The following is a 19941-nucleotide window of genomic DNA, read 5'->3' on the forward strand; positions in this document are numbered from 1 at the left end:
GAACAAGGGGGGTCTCTGATTCTTGTGCCTTCTCTTGGGCTCTTTTCCTTCTTGTTGGTTTGTCTTGTCCAACTACAGTGTGATGGTTTTTGTTTTATCTGATTACATTTTATTGTTGTATTTTAAAAACTGAATGAATGAATGATGAATGAAAATCTAGTCACTAAGGTAGAGGTTAACAAACTAGTTTTCTCCAATGAAGTGACACTGGGTATATCAATCACCCCAGGGCAGACCTCATGTTCAGGAGTAGTTGACCAACATATAATGGACCCCACAGTTTTTTTGTTTTTTGTTTTTAATGTACTTTTACTTGGTTTCAGTTTGGGAAGGGGGGTTGCTTTTGTTTTCTGCTTAGGTGTTTTAGTTTTCTTGGTTTGGGGGAGTTTTGTTTGCTTGGCAGTATTTTTTGTTTTGTTTTGGTTTGGTTTTTTTGAGAAATAAATTAAAGTTGGGAGGGAAGGGAGAGGGAGAGGATCTGAAAGGATTTGGGGGAGGGGAAGAATATGACCAAAATATATTTAAATTTAAAATTGTTTTAAATAATAAATCTAAGAGGAAAAATGGAAAAGAAAGAAATGGTGAGGTTTGGGGGGAAAAAACACTGTGCCTAAAGATAATTACCATAATCTCGCCTTAAAAATACAATAATAAGATGAATTTCCTAAATACAAACAGAGTCAGGTGCAGAAAGGATAACTTTTACATTTTCAAACATGTATATATGATAATATACTGATCAAGCCTTCTACCTCCCATTAGTAAGTACCCTTTGACCCCGGGCAATTTTATCCCTACTTGTGTCCTCTTGCATATCTATGTAAATCTGAGGAAACGCAAGGAAGCATGCTATTTGTCTTTCTGAGGCTGGCCTGTGACACTTTTTTAAAACTTAAGAGATTTGTCATGCCACCCACCTTCACAGCACTGGACTCAACCACGTGTCACTGACCTCGGGGTCACACAAATTCAGCAAGCAGGGAGGTCAAAGAGCCGGAATTAGTGACATTCCTAAGCCACCCTGGCCCAGGCTACCATTAGGAAACAGAAACGCAGGGTGCCCAGGAAATGGGGGTGGGGTGGGGGGTGGAAGCCCAATCTTCAGAATAGCAACAGGCCACCCTGATCAGTAAGCAGGAAGCAGCTGAGGTGACCTCTCTCTGAGGTACTTCAGTGACCAAACTGCCCGACATGAACCAGGAAGAGATAAGGCTGGCTTTTGGCTTCTTGTGGTTTGGCTCTGAGCTTTTGTTTCATTGATTTCGTTTCTTTTACACTCGTTTGATGAAGGGGAGATGATGACGTCATGCCCATGTGGGGGTCAAAGGAGAACTTGTGGGAATAGGTTCTCTCCTTATACCATGTGGGTTCCAGAGATTGACCTCAGGTTGCAAAGCTTGCTGGCAAGCGCCTCTGCCCACCAACGCATCTCTCCGGCCATGTTTTATTTTTGAAACAGGTCCATATCTCAAGCTGGCCTCAAACTATATGACTGAGGATAACCCTGAGCTCTGATCCTTCTGCCTCCACCTTCCAAGTGCTGGGATCACAGGCGTGTACCACAACCCCAACTTGAACTGACTTTTTTTTTTTTTTTTGAGACAGGGTTTCTCTGTGTAGCTTTGGAGCCTGTCCTGGAACTCACTCTGTAGCAGCCCAGGCTGGCCTCAAACTCACAGAGATCTGCCTACCTCTGCCTCCCGAGTGCTGGGATTAAAGAGCTCGTTCTAAATGATCTGTAATCTGAGATGCTTCTGACCGGTAGGGGAGTGTGAACTTCCCACTGAGTACTGGCATGAGCATTCTCTTGAGTGCCCTTTGTGGCAAAAACAAAAACTGTATCATTATCAAGCTGCAAATGACCCAGAAAGCCAAACCATGACACAGGCTCATTGCAAGGACTGTAAGAGGGTGGCTGGAACCTGCTGCTGGTCAGTCTGGATCCCCAATGCTGTAACCTGAAAAGGTTTAACACCAGTGAGGCCCTGGGGGTACCTCTGAGAGGAGGCAGAGGAGATAGCTCACTCTGTATGACCTCTTCCCCAACATTCACAGGTCTGCCGGGTAGTCACCCTTGCACCACAAACGAGGTTCTTTCTGACACACCTGTGATGGTGGCTGTGGCACCTGATGCACCTGAGCAACGCTGATGGCAATCTGAGTGGTGTCTTGATTGGCATTGTGGCACCAGAAGGCTTGCCCTTGTGGATATCTACATGAACGAGCCAGCTAGCTTAATAAGCTTTGTTATCACATTTTGTGGCCCCAATGAGGAGAGTCATTAACCTACCAGTCTGTAGTGTTTCTCAAATATACAACTAAACTTTTAGGCCATTGGAGCAAGCCCAGGAGTGAATGAAAACCTAACAAGCTTTTAGCAAAGGGACTATCTATGGAACTATGGTGACAGCCCTGAGTTCTACACAGATAGCTCTAAGCAACTCTCTCCACATTTGGTTATGTAGAGCAGAGACCAGGCTGAGTAGTAGCCACAGCTCAGAGAATACCATCCGAGATAAGCTTCCAGACTAGCATGAGCCTGGCCCAGTCATAGACGCAATCTCTGAATGGAGGTCCTCACTAACCAGCAATTCTGCCTTGGACAGCAGGCGGCGAAGTAGTGAGGGACAACAGCCGAGGCTTCTTGTGAAGTGGAGACGCTGATGGACAACTCGGTTGTGTTCTTGAACAGGACATTTCCACTTGACGACGACCATGTGCCTGTCCAGGTAACACACCCCAAAGCGGCGACTCCATGTCAGAGTCACAAGGCCTCCACATATCAGTCCAGAGAAGAGTAGTTTTTCAGAAGGGGCATGGAGTGTCTCCGAAGCCACCAGGCAGAAGATGCCTCTTTTTGCCAGACTAGTGGGCTAGAACCATTCAAGACTTGGCTCTCAAGGGAGTCATCGGGGGGTTGTTGGGACCCAAAGGTACTAATGCTTCTTTGTTAGTCTACGCACTCATTAGAACCTTTCTACACTCAGAAGCATTCAAAGTCTAGACACACAAATACCAATCACACATTCATGAGGAAACTACAATCCTACCTCCATGCAACAAGGGCATATTAATTTCCCTTCTTCAGAGCAAGTCACTTGAATGCCATCTGATGAATCAAGGTGCCCACCTCCCAAAGGGAAAGCTATTGCCTCATGTGGCTGTACAATAATAACAATAAAATTTATAAAATCTCTCCCTTCTATAAAACACTGAGCTTGGATCTCATTCTCTCTCTCTCTCTCTCTCTCTCTCTCTCTCTCTCTCTCTCTCTCCCTCTCCCTCTCCCTCTCCCTCTCCCTCTCCCTCTCCCTCTCTCTCTCTCTCTCTCTCTCTCTCTCTCTCTCTCTCTCTCTCGTTTTTTCCAGACAGGGTTTCTCTGTGTAGCTTTGCACCTTTCCTGGATCTCGCTCTGTAGACCAGGCCAGCCTTGAACTCTCAGAAATCCACCTGCCTCTGCCTCCCAAGTGCTGGGGATTAAAGGCGTGCACCACCCCCAGTTTGGATCTCATTCTTAATCATCTTTCTCAATACAGATCAGGTCAGAGAAGAAAATGGGAAGGGAGAGCAAGGACTCGGAGAGAAAGAACAGCTCTTTGAGGGATTTAGGCTTTGCCATCTTTCAGCTTCAAGTGGCCACCTTCTTGTGGTCCCCTGCAAGAGCTTCCAGGGTCTGACTGAACAGCATGTTCCTTATCGATAACACTATTGCTGCCCTGAGCAGCCAGTCATACCGCCCCGAACTCAGGTCTGTGAAGTCCATGATCAGACTGTCCTACGATCCCTCCTTTATGGGCCCGGGGACAAATGAGCAACAATCAAGGTAACATTTAGGCAGCCTGTCCTTCCTCCTTTTCACTACACACACAGCCCCTAACCATTTATTATCCCATTCCCTAACTTGGATAGAAGCATTACTATGATCTTATAGCATTGTCCCATCTCCAAATCTGGCTTGAGGCACCCTTACCTTCCCCCATCTGTCAACATCCTGTTATCATCACCCAAACTGACAAGACCTGGGAAGCAGCTAAGATTTTACTCTATCTGCAAGCTAATACATTAGCCTGGTGCTGGCAGAGAACACGGGGTCCTAGAGTTGGAGACAAATGACTTCGTTATAGCTGTTTCCAGGGTAGGAAGATTTTTCTTGTTCTGGTTCCCAAGCCCCAGTTCCCCGGGGCCATGCAAATAGCCAGAGGATAGCCATACTAGAGTGGCATACAGCTCAGGGCTCCTCGCCTATGGCTTTCATAAAGGCCTTTGCTCCAAAGGACAGACCTTTTTTCCTGAGCTCTGAGCACACCTGCCCTTTGCTCTGGGGGGAGACACTGGCTCTTTCTCCATCCTTCCCTATTTATCTCTGAAAACATTATAGTCAAAAGCGGTCAGTACCTCTCCCTGCAAGATAGACAAAAAGAAAAGCAGGCACAGAGAACTGCCTGATGAATCTTCAAGTAAAGAAAGTGGAAATGACCTCCCTGTTTGTCATTTACTGACAGACAGACAGACAGACCAGACATTTGGACCAGTTGGTGAAAACGTATTTCCCTGAACACTTCTCAATGCATACACTCCTTTCTCCTTATAACTCATCTTGATTTCCTATGAGGGTAAACATACCTCATATGAGGCCAGTGTTTGTGCCAATCATCAGCTACACAAAGGCAATTTACTAGATTTTGGCAAAGAATGAGGATAATTAAAGACTTCTGAGAAGACGGCCAGGTAGGCAATCTGGGTACCTGTCTAAAAAGTAATGATTCTCATCTTCTATCTTCAGCTCACTAGGGGGACATGAGAACATGAGACATCCACTTGTCAGTGGTTCTTAATAGGCAAAAAATGGGCATTAACTGAACAAATCCTAAGCTAAATGCTCTTATTCATTTTTTAGTCTGAGTAAAGCTCACATATAAAACCACCCAATTTTTTAACTATTTCGAACCAAAGCTCACAACTGTAACTCTAGTTCCAGGGGATCTAACACAGACATACATGCAGGTAAAACACCAATGTAAATAAATGAATAAATATATACAGCAAAACTTATGCTAGAAGATGTCTTATAATACATAGTATATTTTCTAATTACCAGAACTTTTATGTTCAGAGATAGGCAAAGACATACTTACTGTTTAACTAGTCCTCCAGCAATCAACCCACAAAATAACTAGATCAATACTTAACCATAAAAGAAAAGATACACTGCTACACTCGTTGATTTTTTTTCCTTTGAATTTAATGAGTTTACATTAAAAAAAAATTAGGGTGTCATTTTACATCTAAGGAATAAAAACCTTTTTTAAAAAAAAAAAATACAAAGAGTGAAAGGGTTTTTAACCAAGCTTACATTTCTTTTGGCTCTGGTTCTGAACAATGCATCTCATCACATAGTATCACAATGAATGTGCAAAAATGATTTCACAGCACCTGTCACAATCAGCAAACTAACTTTGAAGCACATACACTGTCAACATTGCCTCAGAGGAAACTGCCTGGTCTTCTGTGAAAAGCTCTACAGTATATCTAAACATTAGACACTGCTGCTGCTGACCACCCACCCCCACAAGGATCATCGAAGTTGGTTGGAAAGAAGTCCACGTAAGAATTAGATATCTAAAAGGTGAAACATTCCTTGTATTAATTTTAGCAAGATCTTTACTTTTTCATTGCTAAGAAACACTTTAATAGTTTTAGAGCAAAAGCTGTTAGGAGTCTAGAGAGCTAAAATCATACTCCTGAGTTCAAGCTTTCAGATAAATCTTTTGTAAGTAGTTCTCCAGGTATCCTCCCTCCCATCCCCAAATTCTGTATTGTTTCTTACAAAACTTTGGTCAAGAGTAGAAATATATCCGGGCAGATGTATATGCCATACAGTAGCAAGAACAGTAAAGCCCAACTAATGACCTCAGGTTTTAAAAATAGAAGGCAATTAAGATGTACTCAAAGTTACATTAAGAAAAGCTTCCACTGGATAATATTGAAACAGTCACAAAGGTTAAGAAAATACTGATATCAAAGTACAAATGACTACAATGTTAAAATAGACAAAAGCTACTATATAAGAGCCTCTTTTAAAATCAAAAAAGAAAGAACACAACACATGAGTCAGGATGATTTTCCTGTTCTACTCATGAATTTTAGTCTTTGTTATTTATAAGGTTGGTTATGTTGACATCCGTAGAGCATCTTATATCTGATGAGGTCTCATTCCAACTTCCCAGGGTGGATCTTCCCCGAGGAACCTCTGGATCCTGGTCACATCTTCGTCACTGTACGATTTCAAAGTAGTGCAATATTGCCATGATGTGCTGCGGCATGAAGACATAGCCAGTATACAGCGCCATCCCCACAACAGAGACCAGCATTGAATCTGTGTTACGGTTAAGGAAAGTTCCTTTTCTTAGTCTATTCAAAAACTAAATCACACAGCTTTTTCAACAACTGACACTGTCTGGCACTCACTCACCTGGTACGTTTTCATATTTATCAAGTACGTATGAAGAACTAACGGTGCAGAATGGGACACTTGCCATTGCAACGTCTCAAGTGGGTTTTAGCCCATTTGATCTCTACTGGCATCATGCAAAGTCAGCACTATTATTCTCCCTATTAGACAGAGGCGAAAACATCAGATGACTTGAAATGAAGCATATACAGTGTTCAACCTGAGAAACAAGTGCACACTGGGGCTGGAGAGATGGCTCAGCTGTTAAGAGCACTGGCGGCTCTTCTAGAGGACCCGGGTTCAGTTAATTCTCGGCACCCACACGGGAGCTCCCAACGGTGGCTAGCTTCAGTCCCTGGGGATCTGATACCGTCTTCTGGCCTCCCTGGTGCATAGACGTACATGCAGGTAAAATGCCCATACACATAAAAATAAAGGGGAAGAGAGAAACTGAGGCGGGGGGGGGGGGGGGGGGGCACAGAATATGATTATATTTAACTTTTAAAGTCTACCAATTTAAGCAACAGCAAAAAAACAATGTTCGACCTAGGTATTTTAAGTTTAAACTATCACGTGGCAGAAGGTGCCAACGTTGAGGTCAGACTGCTTCGATGCACTGGGATTACAGGTATGCGCCAACATGCCTGGCTTTTTACCCGGATGCTCGGGACACAAACTCGAGTCCTCATGCCTGTGCAGTGAGCACTTTCCCTATTTGGTCCTCTTCTTAGCCTATCGCTCTTTTATGAGACGACAGGGGGCCGGGCGGTGGTGGCACACGCCTATAATCCCAGCACTTGGGAGGCAGAGGCAGGAGGATCTCTGTGAGTTCGAGACCAGCCTGGTCTACAAAAGCGAGTTCCAGGAAAGGCGCAAAGCTACACAGAGAAACCCTGTCTCGAAAAACCAAGAGACAACAGGGTTTATATAAACAACGTGCTTACTACAAACTAATATTTGTCTAACAGTTCAGCTGGCAAATCTCCTAATCCAGAGCTCCTCTGTGAGCTGTTCACTGTAGTTATTATTACTCATCAGAGGCTGAGGAAACAGTGACTTGTCCGGAGCCAAACCAAAGCTGCTGCTAGAACCAGAGGTCAAATCAAGACTCAAAACCGAAATTCACTTACATCACGGAGCAAATGTGACTGAAAACTCTCTCGCCGTCTTTTTTCTTTTAACCTTACATTGTACTTTCCCCTGATCTTGTTCTTTTTTGGTGGGGGGTGGGGGTGGGGATGGGGGGCAGGGTCTCTCTGGTGTGGCCCTGGCTGTCCTGGAACTCACGGATCCGCCTGCCCCTGCCTCCCAGTGCACCACTGGCATCTCATCTTGTCTATCCTTAAATCTCTACCTTTCTCTTTATCAGACCACCTCATTTCTTTAAAATGAACAAACAAAAACTGCCTAATTACCGACTCTCATCATTAGCAACGGACGTCCCCCCACCCACACTAACTACAGATAATCCCTAAGATTTCCAGTGGCCTATCAAACCCAGTAGCTAACTGGGAACTGGCTTGGTCCCTGCTGCCCTAACCCTCCTGTTCCGGCCTGAGGTTCAAAGCAGGGCCTTGGGCATGCTAGCTCACCTGCACTGAGCTGCATCCCCAGCCTGTTAATTTTTGCAGTGCTCATAACCAATTGTCTAAACAGAAGTGTAGTGGGGAGCCATTCCAGCCTTGGCCTGGAAGTTCCAACCCCCAGTGAGGCTTCGGTAATGGTCACACCTACATAGGCAGGGCTGAGGGAGGACGCTGAAGACCCAGGATCGAGAGGAGAGGCCTCTCTTGGTTCCAGGACCCTGGACGCTGGAGGTAGACTGAGCAGAGTTCTCCAGAGAACACCGGCGGACTCCGCCACACCTTTCCCAGACCCTGCAACCTACCCCTTCATTTGTAAGTTACCCCACAAAATAAACCTCCCTTTTAACTAAGTGGAGTGGCCTTAATAATTTCACCAATACAGAAGCTTCTTTGATTCCTTCACCCCACATTCAGATTTCCTAAGACCTCCCACTTCTCCAATCCTTATCTCATCTCTCCTTTCCTCACCAATGAAAAATGATGGAAGCAATATTAGTCCTTAATATTAGCAATATTAGTCCTTAATAATATTAATAAATAAAATAATATTAATAAAATAAATCTTAAGATTTATTTCTAGCCTGCTGGGCATGATGGCCCACACTTTTAATTCTCACTCTCTGGAGGTGGTATACAGAGTGAGTTCCAGGACAGCGAGGGTTACACAGAGAAACCACATCTCAAAAAAGAAAAGAAAAGAAAATTCTTTTGTAGCCAGAGGAAGAAGCTGGCAGATCTCTGTGATCTCAAGGTCAGCCTGGTCTACATTGAGAACTCCAGACCAACAAAGTACAGTGAGACCCTGTCTCAAAAAAAAAAAAAAAAGATCAGTGTTCATGTGTATCTGTGTGTGTGTGTGTGTGTGTGTGTGTGTGAGAGAGAGAGAGAGAGAGAGAGAGAGAGAGAGAGAGAGAGAGAGAATGTGATCGAAAGAGGACAATGGATCCCCTGGCACCACAGTTGTATGTATGCTGCCCAATGTGGGTGCTGGGAATCGAACCAGGTCCTTTACAAAAGCACCAAGTGCTCTTAACCACTGAGCCTTCTCTTCAGTCCCTTAATGGGTCCTCACAAACAAAGGTAAACATGTACCATTTAGAGCGTGCCAGCTATAAAATTTCCTATCTGGTGTTTAAATGGATTTCTCAGTCTGTCTCAGTCTGTCCCAAATCTCTCCAGGTACAAAGTATCCCTGATAGGCAAGGGAAATGGATCAGCGGGTAAATCATGCAACTTCAGCTCCCCAAAACTCACAGAGAGCTGGGCAGTGACACGGGCCTGCAACCTCAGGGCTCCCTCCTCAGGACAGGAGGCAGAGACAGAAGAATCCTTGGGAGCTAAGAGGCTAGCTAGCTTACCTTAGATGGTAACAAGAGCCCCTGTCTGAAGTGGAAAGCAAGGGTTAGCAACATGGGAAGCTGTCCTCTGACCTCCACAAGTGTGCCATGGCATGTGGGCATCTTGCACACATGAACACATGCATGGTTTAAAAGGATAATAAATTATCCGTGACACTGTAAGGTACAAGAAGGGAGTGCTTGAAAGAGTACTACTCTAGAGCACAGCCCTGCTGTCCTTACCTGTGTCAGGAACTCTACTGGTGTCCTAATCTATACAGTGTTGACACATCACCTATCTGAGAGCTGACACTAGGAATCCAATCCACTTTGCTGCAGAATTAGGCCACATAATTCTAAAACAGTTCAAGGGTTAAACATCTGCCACCCCAACTCAGACCTCTTTGGCATTTTCCCACAGCTACCCTGCTACCAAAGCGTTACGATTTATCTTCTGGCTGAGGTTTCTTTTTCTTTCTTTCTCTCTTTCTTTCTTCCTTCCTTTCTTCCTTTCTTTCTTTTGTTTTTGTTTGTTTTTTTTTGTTTGTTTTTTTCAAGACAGAGTTTCTCTGTGCACCCTTGGCTGTCCTAGAACTCGCTCTGTAGACCAGGCTGGCCTTGAACTCACAGTATTCTGCCTGCCTCTGCCTCTTAAATGCTGGGATTAAAGGTGTGTGCCACCACTGTCTGGCCTGGCCTTCTACGAGAGAGAAAGAGAGAGAGAGAGAGAGAGATTGATTCCTTTCTTTCCTAACATGTTAGGATCCCATTTATTTGGAGAGGACATTTAGTTACCACATCTCAATCTCCTTTAAGTCATCTTCTCCTGGAGACAGACACAAAAGGAAAAAGTACAAATCTGATTATATACAACACACAAAAAAAGACAGGTAATACACAAATAATACTTCTATTACAAAGCCAGCATGCCTTTGATCCCAGCACTCGGGAGGCAGAGGCAGGCAGATCTCTGTGAGTTCGAGGCCAGCCTGGGCTACAGAGTGAGATCCAGAACAGCCAGAGCTACACAGAGAAACCCTGTGTCAAAACTAAAAAGCTCAAAATGGAAAGCTGGTCTCTGCCACTGGATTTTAAGTGCCTGTGGGACACCATACGACAGAGCTGCCCCATAAATCACTCCAGTACCAACAGCCATGTGCCGGGATGCAGGAAGGCCCTGCAGACGAATATTTGCACAAGGGCTGAATGAAAAACAGGTTATTTATAGCCAAGATGTAACATAAACACCTTAGTATATTCATGAATAAAAGCGAATGGAACCAGGCATGGTGGTTAAACACCTTTAATCTCAGCATTCAGGAGGTGGCGGCAGGTGGATCTCTGTGAATTACCTAGTTCCAGGACACCCAATGACATACAGTAAGACTCTATCTCAAAACAAACAACAAAAAAAATCAGATGGATGTAAAACTATATATTTGTCGGTAGCTTGCTGTCTCTTTAAGAGATTAGCCAACTAATCACAAGCTGATAAGTTTTCAGCTAGAGAATAAAAAAATAAACAGGCTAAGCCAGCACTTATTCCAGCAACTTTAAAAAAAAAAAAAAAAAAAGTACTGTAACAAAGGCAGGAAGTGATTTAAAAACAAGAACCATTCATCAGAACCAAGACCAGCAACTAACACTGCCTACCCCAAACAATAACACCGCCACCCTGCCATTCACAAGACTGGAAAACTGGAAAGCAGTTTCTCTCTAGGAAAGTCAGGATCTCCAAGGAGAGGTTGGGGGGAGGCTCGCTCTACTTTACTACCCTACAGAATACTTTAAGTATGATCACACTGCTCACATCAAAAAGCTTCTAAAGCAATCCTGTCTTCTTCTTCTTCTTATTATTATTATTATTATTTTTTTTTTTTTTTTTTTTTTTTTTTTTTTTTGAGACAGGGTTTCTCTGTAGCCATGGCTGTCTGGAACTTGCTATGTAGACCTGGCCTAGAACTCACAGAAATCCTCCAGCCTCTGCCTCCCAAATGCTGGGCTCAAAAGCAAGAGACATAGCACTCAGCACGATCTAATCTTACACTGGTCAAAGTCCTTTGTAAAAACCATTATAAAATGCTATTTACCTCTTGAAAGTATCCAAAAGTTTGATAAACCGCAACTTATTTTAAAGAGCCATCTGGGGAGTGGGGGAGAACAACATTTGACTGTTATCATAGAATATTTAGTGAAAAGCAAAGCCCTACACAAAAGAAGTTGCCAGAGCCTAGCAGTGGTGGTGGTGCACACCTGTAATCCCAGCACTTGGGGGGGGGGGGGGCAGAGGCAGGTGGATCTCTGTAAGTTCAAGGCCAGCCTGGTCAGCAAAGCAAGTTCCAGGACAGCTGGAACTGTTACATCTTGCCTTGAAAAAAAAAAAAAACCAAAAAAAAAAAAAAAAAAAAGAAAGAAAGAAAGAAAGAAAAGAAAAGAAAAGAAAGCAGCTGACAGCTACAAACTTGAACTCCAAACAAGAAATCTTTACTTCTCCTGGTGACCTGAAATAACTGGAGATCTTCCCAGCAGAAATGTTAAGAAAGTTTATTTGTCTCCAATGTATCCACTGGGTCTTGATACTTTTCTGGCTGCCTAATATGACAGCAAGTGTAAGGGGCTGATACTGTTACAGCCCTGTGTCTGTCAGCTCCCTCAACAGCCCTTCTCAGATCGCGGAAAATCCCATCACCAGCAGATGGTCCTGTGCTGAAGTAAAACCCATCCCCGGGACTTAATCTGTGCCATAAGAAGAAAGAATTGTTTCCACTAGCCAGAACTTTACAAGGAGCTCTTTACAACTAAGAGAACAAAACCAACCAACCAATGCCACTGGGAAGGTGGATGAGAGTGCTTGCTGCTAAGTACTCAATGGGTGAAGAAGCCCTGAATTAGATCCCTGAAACCTGCATGGTAAAAGGAGAGCCTACTCCCTCTAGTTGTCCTCTGCACGTGCACTAGTGTGTACACTAGTACACACGTACACACGTATGTATACACACACACACACACACACACACACACACACACACACACACAGAGTTTTAAGGAAAAAGTAAAATCATGCTGCTGAACACTGGGCATGCCCTGAAAAAAATCCTCACCCTGAACTAAATTCCTGGAAATCAATTGTAGTTCCGAATCCAAACACCAGTTTACAAACAGAGCCCCAATACTGGGGGAGGGCTGTGTGTGTGTATGAATTTCCCAGGGTTCTGCTTCAGTCTATATTTGTTGTAGAATATTATTTTAAGGTGTGTTACTTTTGTTTATGTTACATTTGTTTAACTCTGTGAAACTGTGATGCTTTGCCTGTCTAAAACACCTGATGGTCTAATAAAGAACTGGCCAATAGCAAGGCAGGAGAAAGGATAGGCAGGGCTGGCAGACAGAGAGAACATGTAGAAGGAGAAATTTGGGAGGTGGAAAAAAGGGTGAAGAATCCAGAGGAGGAGGAGGAGGACATCAGGAGCCAGGCACCCAGCTATACAGCAAGCCATGGAGTAAGAGTAAGATTTACAGAAGTCAGAGAACGGGAAAGCCCACAGGCAAAAGACAGATGGGATAATTTAAAGTTAAGGAGAGCTGGCAAGAAACTATGCCAAGCTAAGGAAGGCCAAGTGTTTATAAATAATAAGCCTCCACATGTGATTATTTGGGAGCTGGGTGGCGAGTCCCCCAAAACAGCAAAAACAAGCAACACATAGTTCTAGAATACCAGTTAGCTCCCATGCAACTGGTTCTATATCATTCACATGGGACCTTTCTTTCTTTCTTTCTTTCTTCCTCTTTTTTGGGGAGAAGCAGTTCAGATCCCCTGAAACTGGAGTTTACAGATAGGCATGAACCACCATGTGGGTGCTAAAGACTGAACCTTTGTCCTTAGGAGAGCATTGAGTATCCCTCCAGCCCCTCATATGGGATTTCTCATGTCAGGGAAGCCAGATTAGAGGGCAGCGGCTGACAACCTTCAGCAGGAAACATCTCTCAGCTCAGCTGCTGCACAGCAGAAGTCCTTTGAATTCTATTTTAAGAAAATTAGAAATTAGCATCTGCAGCAGCGCAGCCTCCAGAGACACATCTCTAGACTGGCCTAGCTCTCCGCTGATGCCAGCTAGCAGCACTGTATCCCATAGAGCACCTATAGTGGTCTTAGATCCCTGACAACCAGTATTTCCACTGAACACTATGCATGCATTTCTAATGAAGCCTGGGGCAGCTTCCAGCCACACTGGGTTCCACAGCCTACCTGGGCTAATCAAGTTGTCCCCCAAGATCACAATGATTGTTTCCGTTAGGGCTTGCTTGGTAAGTTGCACGTGTCCCAATGGCCTACCAAAATACTGTTTTCCAAGAAATCCTACTATTTGGGGATTGTCCAGAACGTATATAATGCATGCTGGCCAAAATTTATGAGTGAAATTTCTACTTATAACTACTTAGCATAAATACTCTTTCAAACACTCTATAACTATTTTAAGCATTCCAATATATTCTCTGTCTGGTAGCTCTGAAACCTAGCTCTTAATTATTAAATATGAACACCTTGAGTTTATTGATTTTTCAAGACAGGCTTCTCTATGTAGCCTTGACTGTCCTTGAACTCTGTAGACCAGGCTAGCCTCGCTCATAGAAACCCACCTGCCTCTGCTTCCCCCTTTAATGCTGTGATTAAAGGCATTGGACACCACTGCCCAGCCTCTAATTTATTCTTTTTTTTTTTTTTTAAACTTTTTTTTCCCCAGAGCTGAGGACCAAACCCAGGGCCTTGTGCTTGCTAGGCAAGCACTCTACCACTGAGCTAAATCCCCAATCCCCAATTTATTCTTTTTATTTGCTTGGTTTTGGTTTTGGTTTTTTGTTTTTTGTTTTTTTGGTTTTTTTTTTTTGTTATTCAAGACAGAGTTTCTCTGTGTAGCCCTGGCTGTCCTGGAACTCCTCTGTAAACCTGGCTGGCCTCAAACTCAAAAATCCTCAAGTGCTAGGATTAAAGGGGTATGCTACCACGAGGGGGTGGGGCATGGTGGTACACGCCTTTAAACCTAGCACTGAGGAGGCAGAGGCAGGCAGATCTTTTGAGTTCAAGGCCAGTCTGATCCAGCAAAGCCAGGACTCCACAGAGTAACACTGTCTCAAAAAAACCAAACCAAACAAACAAACAAACAAAAACCAAACCAAAACAAATTGGCCCAGACATGGTAACACATCCCTTTAACCCCAGCACTCAGGAAGCAGAGGCAGGTAGATCTCTGCTTTGTTATAGTGAGTCTCAGGCCAAGGCTATACGGTGAAACCCTGTCTCTAAAAATAAGAGAAAAAATAAAAGAGAATGAATCTGTCTTAGTTTATCTCAGAAAAGCCATAGACGTCACAACACTCAAGGCTTCAGGGGGCCTTCAGTCATTGCTCAGAACAAATTGTAACAAATGGCTAATTTCACAAGCTGGAGCAGTGTGGAACACAGACCACGGGCAGTCCCTCCTAGGCTTTCCAGCCCCTAAAGTAGTCTTCATAACCTCACACCTTCCCTAAAAGCTACTAAAGAAAAACATCCTCTAAAAGCCTGAGTACAGCCAGTAGATAGTCTAACATCCTCAATACAAACACAGTGTGAAAACAAACCAAAGCTTAGAAACTGGAAGTGAGGAAGCAATCTCCCAGGAAGTTAGGGCAGTTTCTGACAAGCCAGATAGAGATCTATTTCCGGTCTTCTGAGAACTGCCCCTGGGCAACCAGATCTTCCCACCCGCTCCTCATACTCTCCATCTTCCTCAATCTCATGACCCAGGGAACACAAAGAACCTCTAACAGCCTAGAAAGGGATAATAACTAACTTGGGTTTTACTTTCATTCAGATAACAGGCATCTGGCACAGCACCAAGCAGTCTATTTAGCCAAAGGAAAACAGGAGAGTTATTTTAACACAATTTTTTTTTTTGTTTGGCTTGGTTTTGTGGTTTTTTGGGGGGACAGAGTTTCATGAAGCCAAGGCTGGCCTCAATCTCACCCTGTAGCTGAAGCTAGCCCTGAATACCTGTTCTGATGCCCCTGCAGTTACCTCTCCAAGTACTAGGATTACAGACATGCACCACCACACCTAGCCATACACACAATTATTTGAACTGGGGGGGAAAATGGGAGCTTTTTTCTGACAGAAATTAAAGCTGATTTTTTTTCCTATTGGCTTCACCATGCAGATTGGTTTTACCAGTTATACCATGAACATTTTCTATGAATTGTATAAGAAAATCACCCGGAGGTGGTGGCGCATACCTTTAATCTCATCACTCTGGAGGCAGAGGCAGGTGAATCTGTCAGCCTGGTCTACAGAGTGAGTTCCAGGGCAGCCAGGGCTGTTTCACAGAGAAACCCTGTCTCAAAATAAAAACAAAAAAATAAAAAATAAAGAGAAAGAAAATCATTTTGACAAGAGTATACAGTTACAAAAGTAACAAAAAATATTTTTGTTAAAATTGTTTTAACAAAAGTATTAAAAATACATGTACAAATAAATTCTTTCTAGCTGTCTACATTTACTATAAAAGACTCCTATGTCAACATAAATGAGCAAGGGAACATCATCCACCCTTTTTCCCCCTTTGGAGTGTGATGTAAGTCAAATGTCTGAAGACCACACACAGTACTACATGGTTTCCAAAAATGCTGCTGCTGCTACTATTTTCTGAAACAGGGTTCACTAAGTTTCTACTTCATCTACTTAGCCCTCCCTGGTAACAGGAAGCTGCATCCCTTCCTACAGAGGGAAAGTCCAAAGGTAACAGCAGAAAATACACAACAGCAGACAGGGTGGCCAACACCTACCAGTACTCAGAGGCAAAGACCGGAGGATTACTTTGAGTTCGAGGCAAGTTTGAACAACATAGACAAGCTTGGCTGCATAGCCACAGCCAGTTACTCAAAAACATCAAAACCAAAATCTACTGCGGCACTAGGTTTCCCTTGGTCATTTCTCTCTCCATCTTCAAAACAGGACACTATTTCTTCCACAATTAGCACAGAAAACTCTTAACACTGTTGCCACTGTATCTTTTATCCATAAGCCAACCAATGTTTCCAAGTATACAGGTCTACACTAAGCTCTCACCATCAACCTGACTTAGTTTCAAACTTTATCCCAACACTGTTTCTTTTCTTTGTCCTTCTTTCCTTCCTTCCTTCCAGTTTTGCCATGTAACCCTGGCTTGCCTAGTACTGGCTGTGTATCATGCAGCCCACGCAGCCTTGAACTCCCAGCAATCCTCTTGAATCAGCCTCCTGAGCGTTGTAATCAGTCATGAATCTGGCTTTCATTATTGTGAGGCTTTGCCAACACTGTTTAATTGTAGTAAGACAATCTTCAGTCAAGATTACCTGCTACTATCGAGAAGTTTCAATTATGCATGCATTTAAATGTACATTTTACCTGACCTACAAAATCCAAAGACCAAAGTGAAGCAACAAACAAACAATGCAGGAAATCAGCAGACTCTATATTCCAAAGCCCCAGATATACATTCTGGTTATTAAACTCTAGGTTAGGAAAGAAATACTAGTGGTAATAAAATGTCTTGAGAGCAGCTAAAATTTTTCAGGAGACAGCTCCAAACTTCAACACCAGCAGAACCCTTGATAACGCTCGGAGTGAGCGCTAGCTTCCTCAGTCATCAGAATGCAACAATGCATGTGTGAAGTTGTTCCTAAGGAAGCTAACCTAAGAAAGCTGAGCCTGGATGAAATACACATGTAACGTGAACTAATTCCGTCTAAATTAAGGAGAGGGAGTGGAAGAGGGGAAAGAAGGCATTGTTAGTATTCAGTCCACACGAATAATATCAGAGGGTATCAGCGAAGACATTAGGAGACAACAAACATCACAGATTTCACAACCTTGAGCTATTCATTTGGGGCTGTCAAAATTAGGTTAAGTAAGGTATACACCAAGTGCTCGGCCAAGTCATCACTCAGTAGTTCTTAACTATTTATTAACTACACAACAAAGCACAGCCTGAAACCCCATCTACAACTAACCACAAATCTGTCCCGGACACAGCTCGTACTTACGGTGCAAAAAAGTCATAAATAAAACACACGCCTTAAACTGCCATCTTGAAGACCCAAAGGTCTGCCAGTAACTTATAAACTGCTTTCCAAAACTGTATGGGAGTGCCACGACCACGTACTCACAACCTGGTGAACTGGTTAGAGTTCTGTGGCTCCAAAGCCAATCAAATCAGGAATAGCTAAAGGGTCAAAGACGCCCAAGCCCGGAGCGATTTGCTCCACCAGCATCACCCCTGCCTCCTACCAGGGGACTGAAGCAAAGGCAGGCGCGGCCGAAGCGGGGCAAGGAAGCCCCAGGGGAGACATCGCCCTCCGGACTGCTTACAGAAATCAGGACGCCTCCACCTTGGGCAGAGGAAGTGCGCCCTACACCCCGATCTCCGCGGTTCCACCTCCCTTGGCCCCAAGACACCCCCACCCCCAACCATGCGCGGGCACCCCTCCAAGCCCAGGCCAGGCCAGGCAACAGAGGATACTGAACACGGTCCGCTCCCAGGGCTCCAGCATGTAGAGTGCCGTGACCAGCAGGTATTGGTAGTAGAACCAGGACATCTGCTTCCAGGCCCGCGCCAGCGCCATGCCCGCCATGCGCCTCCCGCGATGCAGCAGCGTCAGGCCGGCCCGCGGCCCGCTCACCTCCTAAAGCCCCAGGCCTCGGGCCCGCCCGCCACCACCCTGCGCCCATTGGCCCTGCCGGCTCCGCGCGTCACTGTGCACGCCCAGCCCCGCGCGCACCCGAGCGGCCACCGCCGGCCCCGCCTGACCGGTGCTTATTGGCCAGGAGGCCTCCTCGGATGCTCGCGCTCCGCCCCGCGCCTCGCCGCGGGTGCCTCCCCAGCCCCGGGAAACGGTCTGGATCTAAGCGCTCGTTCTGCATTCCCACGCGCCCACATGGCGGTTGCGAGAGCGGCTTCAGGGCCCACTGGTGTTCAGTCGAGGGCATGTCTTTTGGAGGCAGGTTCCTTCAGACCAGCCCAAAAGGGTTCTTCTAGGAACAAGTGTGTGGCTAGCTCTCTCCTGCCTCTGGCCCAGGGGATTTTAGGGCTGGGTGTGAATGCAAGGAGATAGGCGTGCAAATAAACAGTGTCCTGTGCCAGAGAAAATGATCAAAGAACGCGGATGCCAAATGTCACCCAGCCTAGGAGGTGCTGAAAACTGTAAAAGTGACGTGTACATCAGTTCTTTTCTTCGCCCAGGCACATGCATTGAAAAACACACATACGTAGGCCACATTACCCCCACCCCCACCCAGTACTCCCTAGCCTAAAGACAAGAGAACTGACCATAAACAGCTGCCCATCTTTCCCGTGGCTGCACTTAGGAAACAACCGCGTAGATCAGGATCTAGAGACACGCACTTGATCTCGTGGGTTCTACAAACAACTTGAGGTCAGTGTGGGAGCTGTCTCCTAGAGACGCACTCCTAAGATTTTTCTACCTGCAGTGGAACAGCTGTATTCCAGTCTTAAATCTCAGTCCATACACTGCGTGTAAGATGATATAATTAAATGATCCGCAATTTACGTGTTTAAAAGTTTTGGGGCTGGAGAGATGGCTTGGGCTGGAGAGATGGCTTGGCGGCTAAGAGCACTGACTGCTCTTCCAGGGGACCCAGGTTTGATTCCCAGCACCCACATGGCAGCTCACAACCGTCTGTAAGTCGTTTCAGGGGACCTGACACCCATGGCAAAACACCAGTGCACATTAAATAAAAATAAATAAAATTTAAAAATTAAAAAAAACGTTTTGAGCCTAATGCTTTAAGCTTTAAAACTTTCAAGGCTGACAAGCTATTAACTTAGAAATATCAAGAGTTCCTTATGAGCGAAGACCTTACAAACAGTAATAGACTTAAATCTTCTTTCATGAAGTACCTATTTACTAGAGAAGGCAGGCAGGTAGACTACAGTAAAATGTGCTGTGATAAATGGTATCTGTGCTCTGTGTATTAGATTAGAAGAGGAAAGGTTTCTGGGAAACAGAACTTGAACTAACTGCTGAAGGAGGTGTACTAACAGAAACATGGGTGATACTTCTATAACACCCCCACATCAAAGTCTGGTATTTGGTTCCAAGACTAAAGATCTGTACTGGCTGGTTTTGTGTGTCAAGTTGACACAAGAGTCATCAGAAAGGAAGGAGCCTCCGTTGAGGAAATGCCTCCATGAGAAACTGCAAGACAGTTTCTCAATTAGTGATCAGTGTGGGAGAGCCCAGCCCATGGTGGGTGGTGTCATCCCTGGGCTGATGGTCCTGAGTGCTGTAAGAAGGTGGGCTGAGCAGGCCATAGGAAGGAAGCCAGCTCCCCTCCGTGGTCTCTGCATCAGCTCCTGCCTCCAGGATCCTGCCCTATTTAAGTTCCTGTCCTGACTTCCTTCAGTGGTGAACAGTGATGTGGAAGTGTTGGCCAAATTAAAACCTTTCCTCCTCTCCAATTTGCTTTCTGGTCACCGTGTTTTGTTACAGCCATAGAAACCCTAAGACAGGACCCCACTAGTCCAGTGATGAA

The 19941-nt window shown here is 44.7% G+C and overlaps 1 protein-coding gene across 1 annotated transcript; it reads right to left on the bottom strand.

Moving 5' to 3' along the window:
* Positions 1–5225: 5225 nt before the first annotated feature.
* On the bottom strand, positions 5226–18155 carry Sptssa (serine palmitoyltransferase small subunit A). The gene is made up of 2 exons (XM_036206116.1): positions 17909–18155; positions 5226–6376 (listed from the first exon to the last, which is right to left on the bottom strand). Exons 1-2 carry the CDS (start codon positions 18018–18020, stop codon positions 6273–6275), a joined length of 216 nt encoding a protein of 71 aa, XP_036062009.1. The 5' UTR covers positions 18021–18155; the 3' UTR covers positions 5226–6272.
* Positions 18156–19941: the final 1786 nt, after the last annotated feature.

Source organism: Onychomys torridus, chromosome 14, assembly GCF_903995425.1.
Source record: "Onychomys torridus chromosome 14, mOncTor1.1, whole genome shotgun sequence".
NCBI classification, from domain to species: Eukaryota; Metazoa; Chordata; class Mammalia; order Rodentia; family Cricetidae; genus Onychomys; species Onychomys torridus.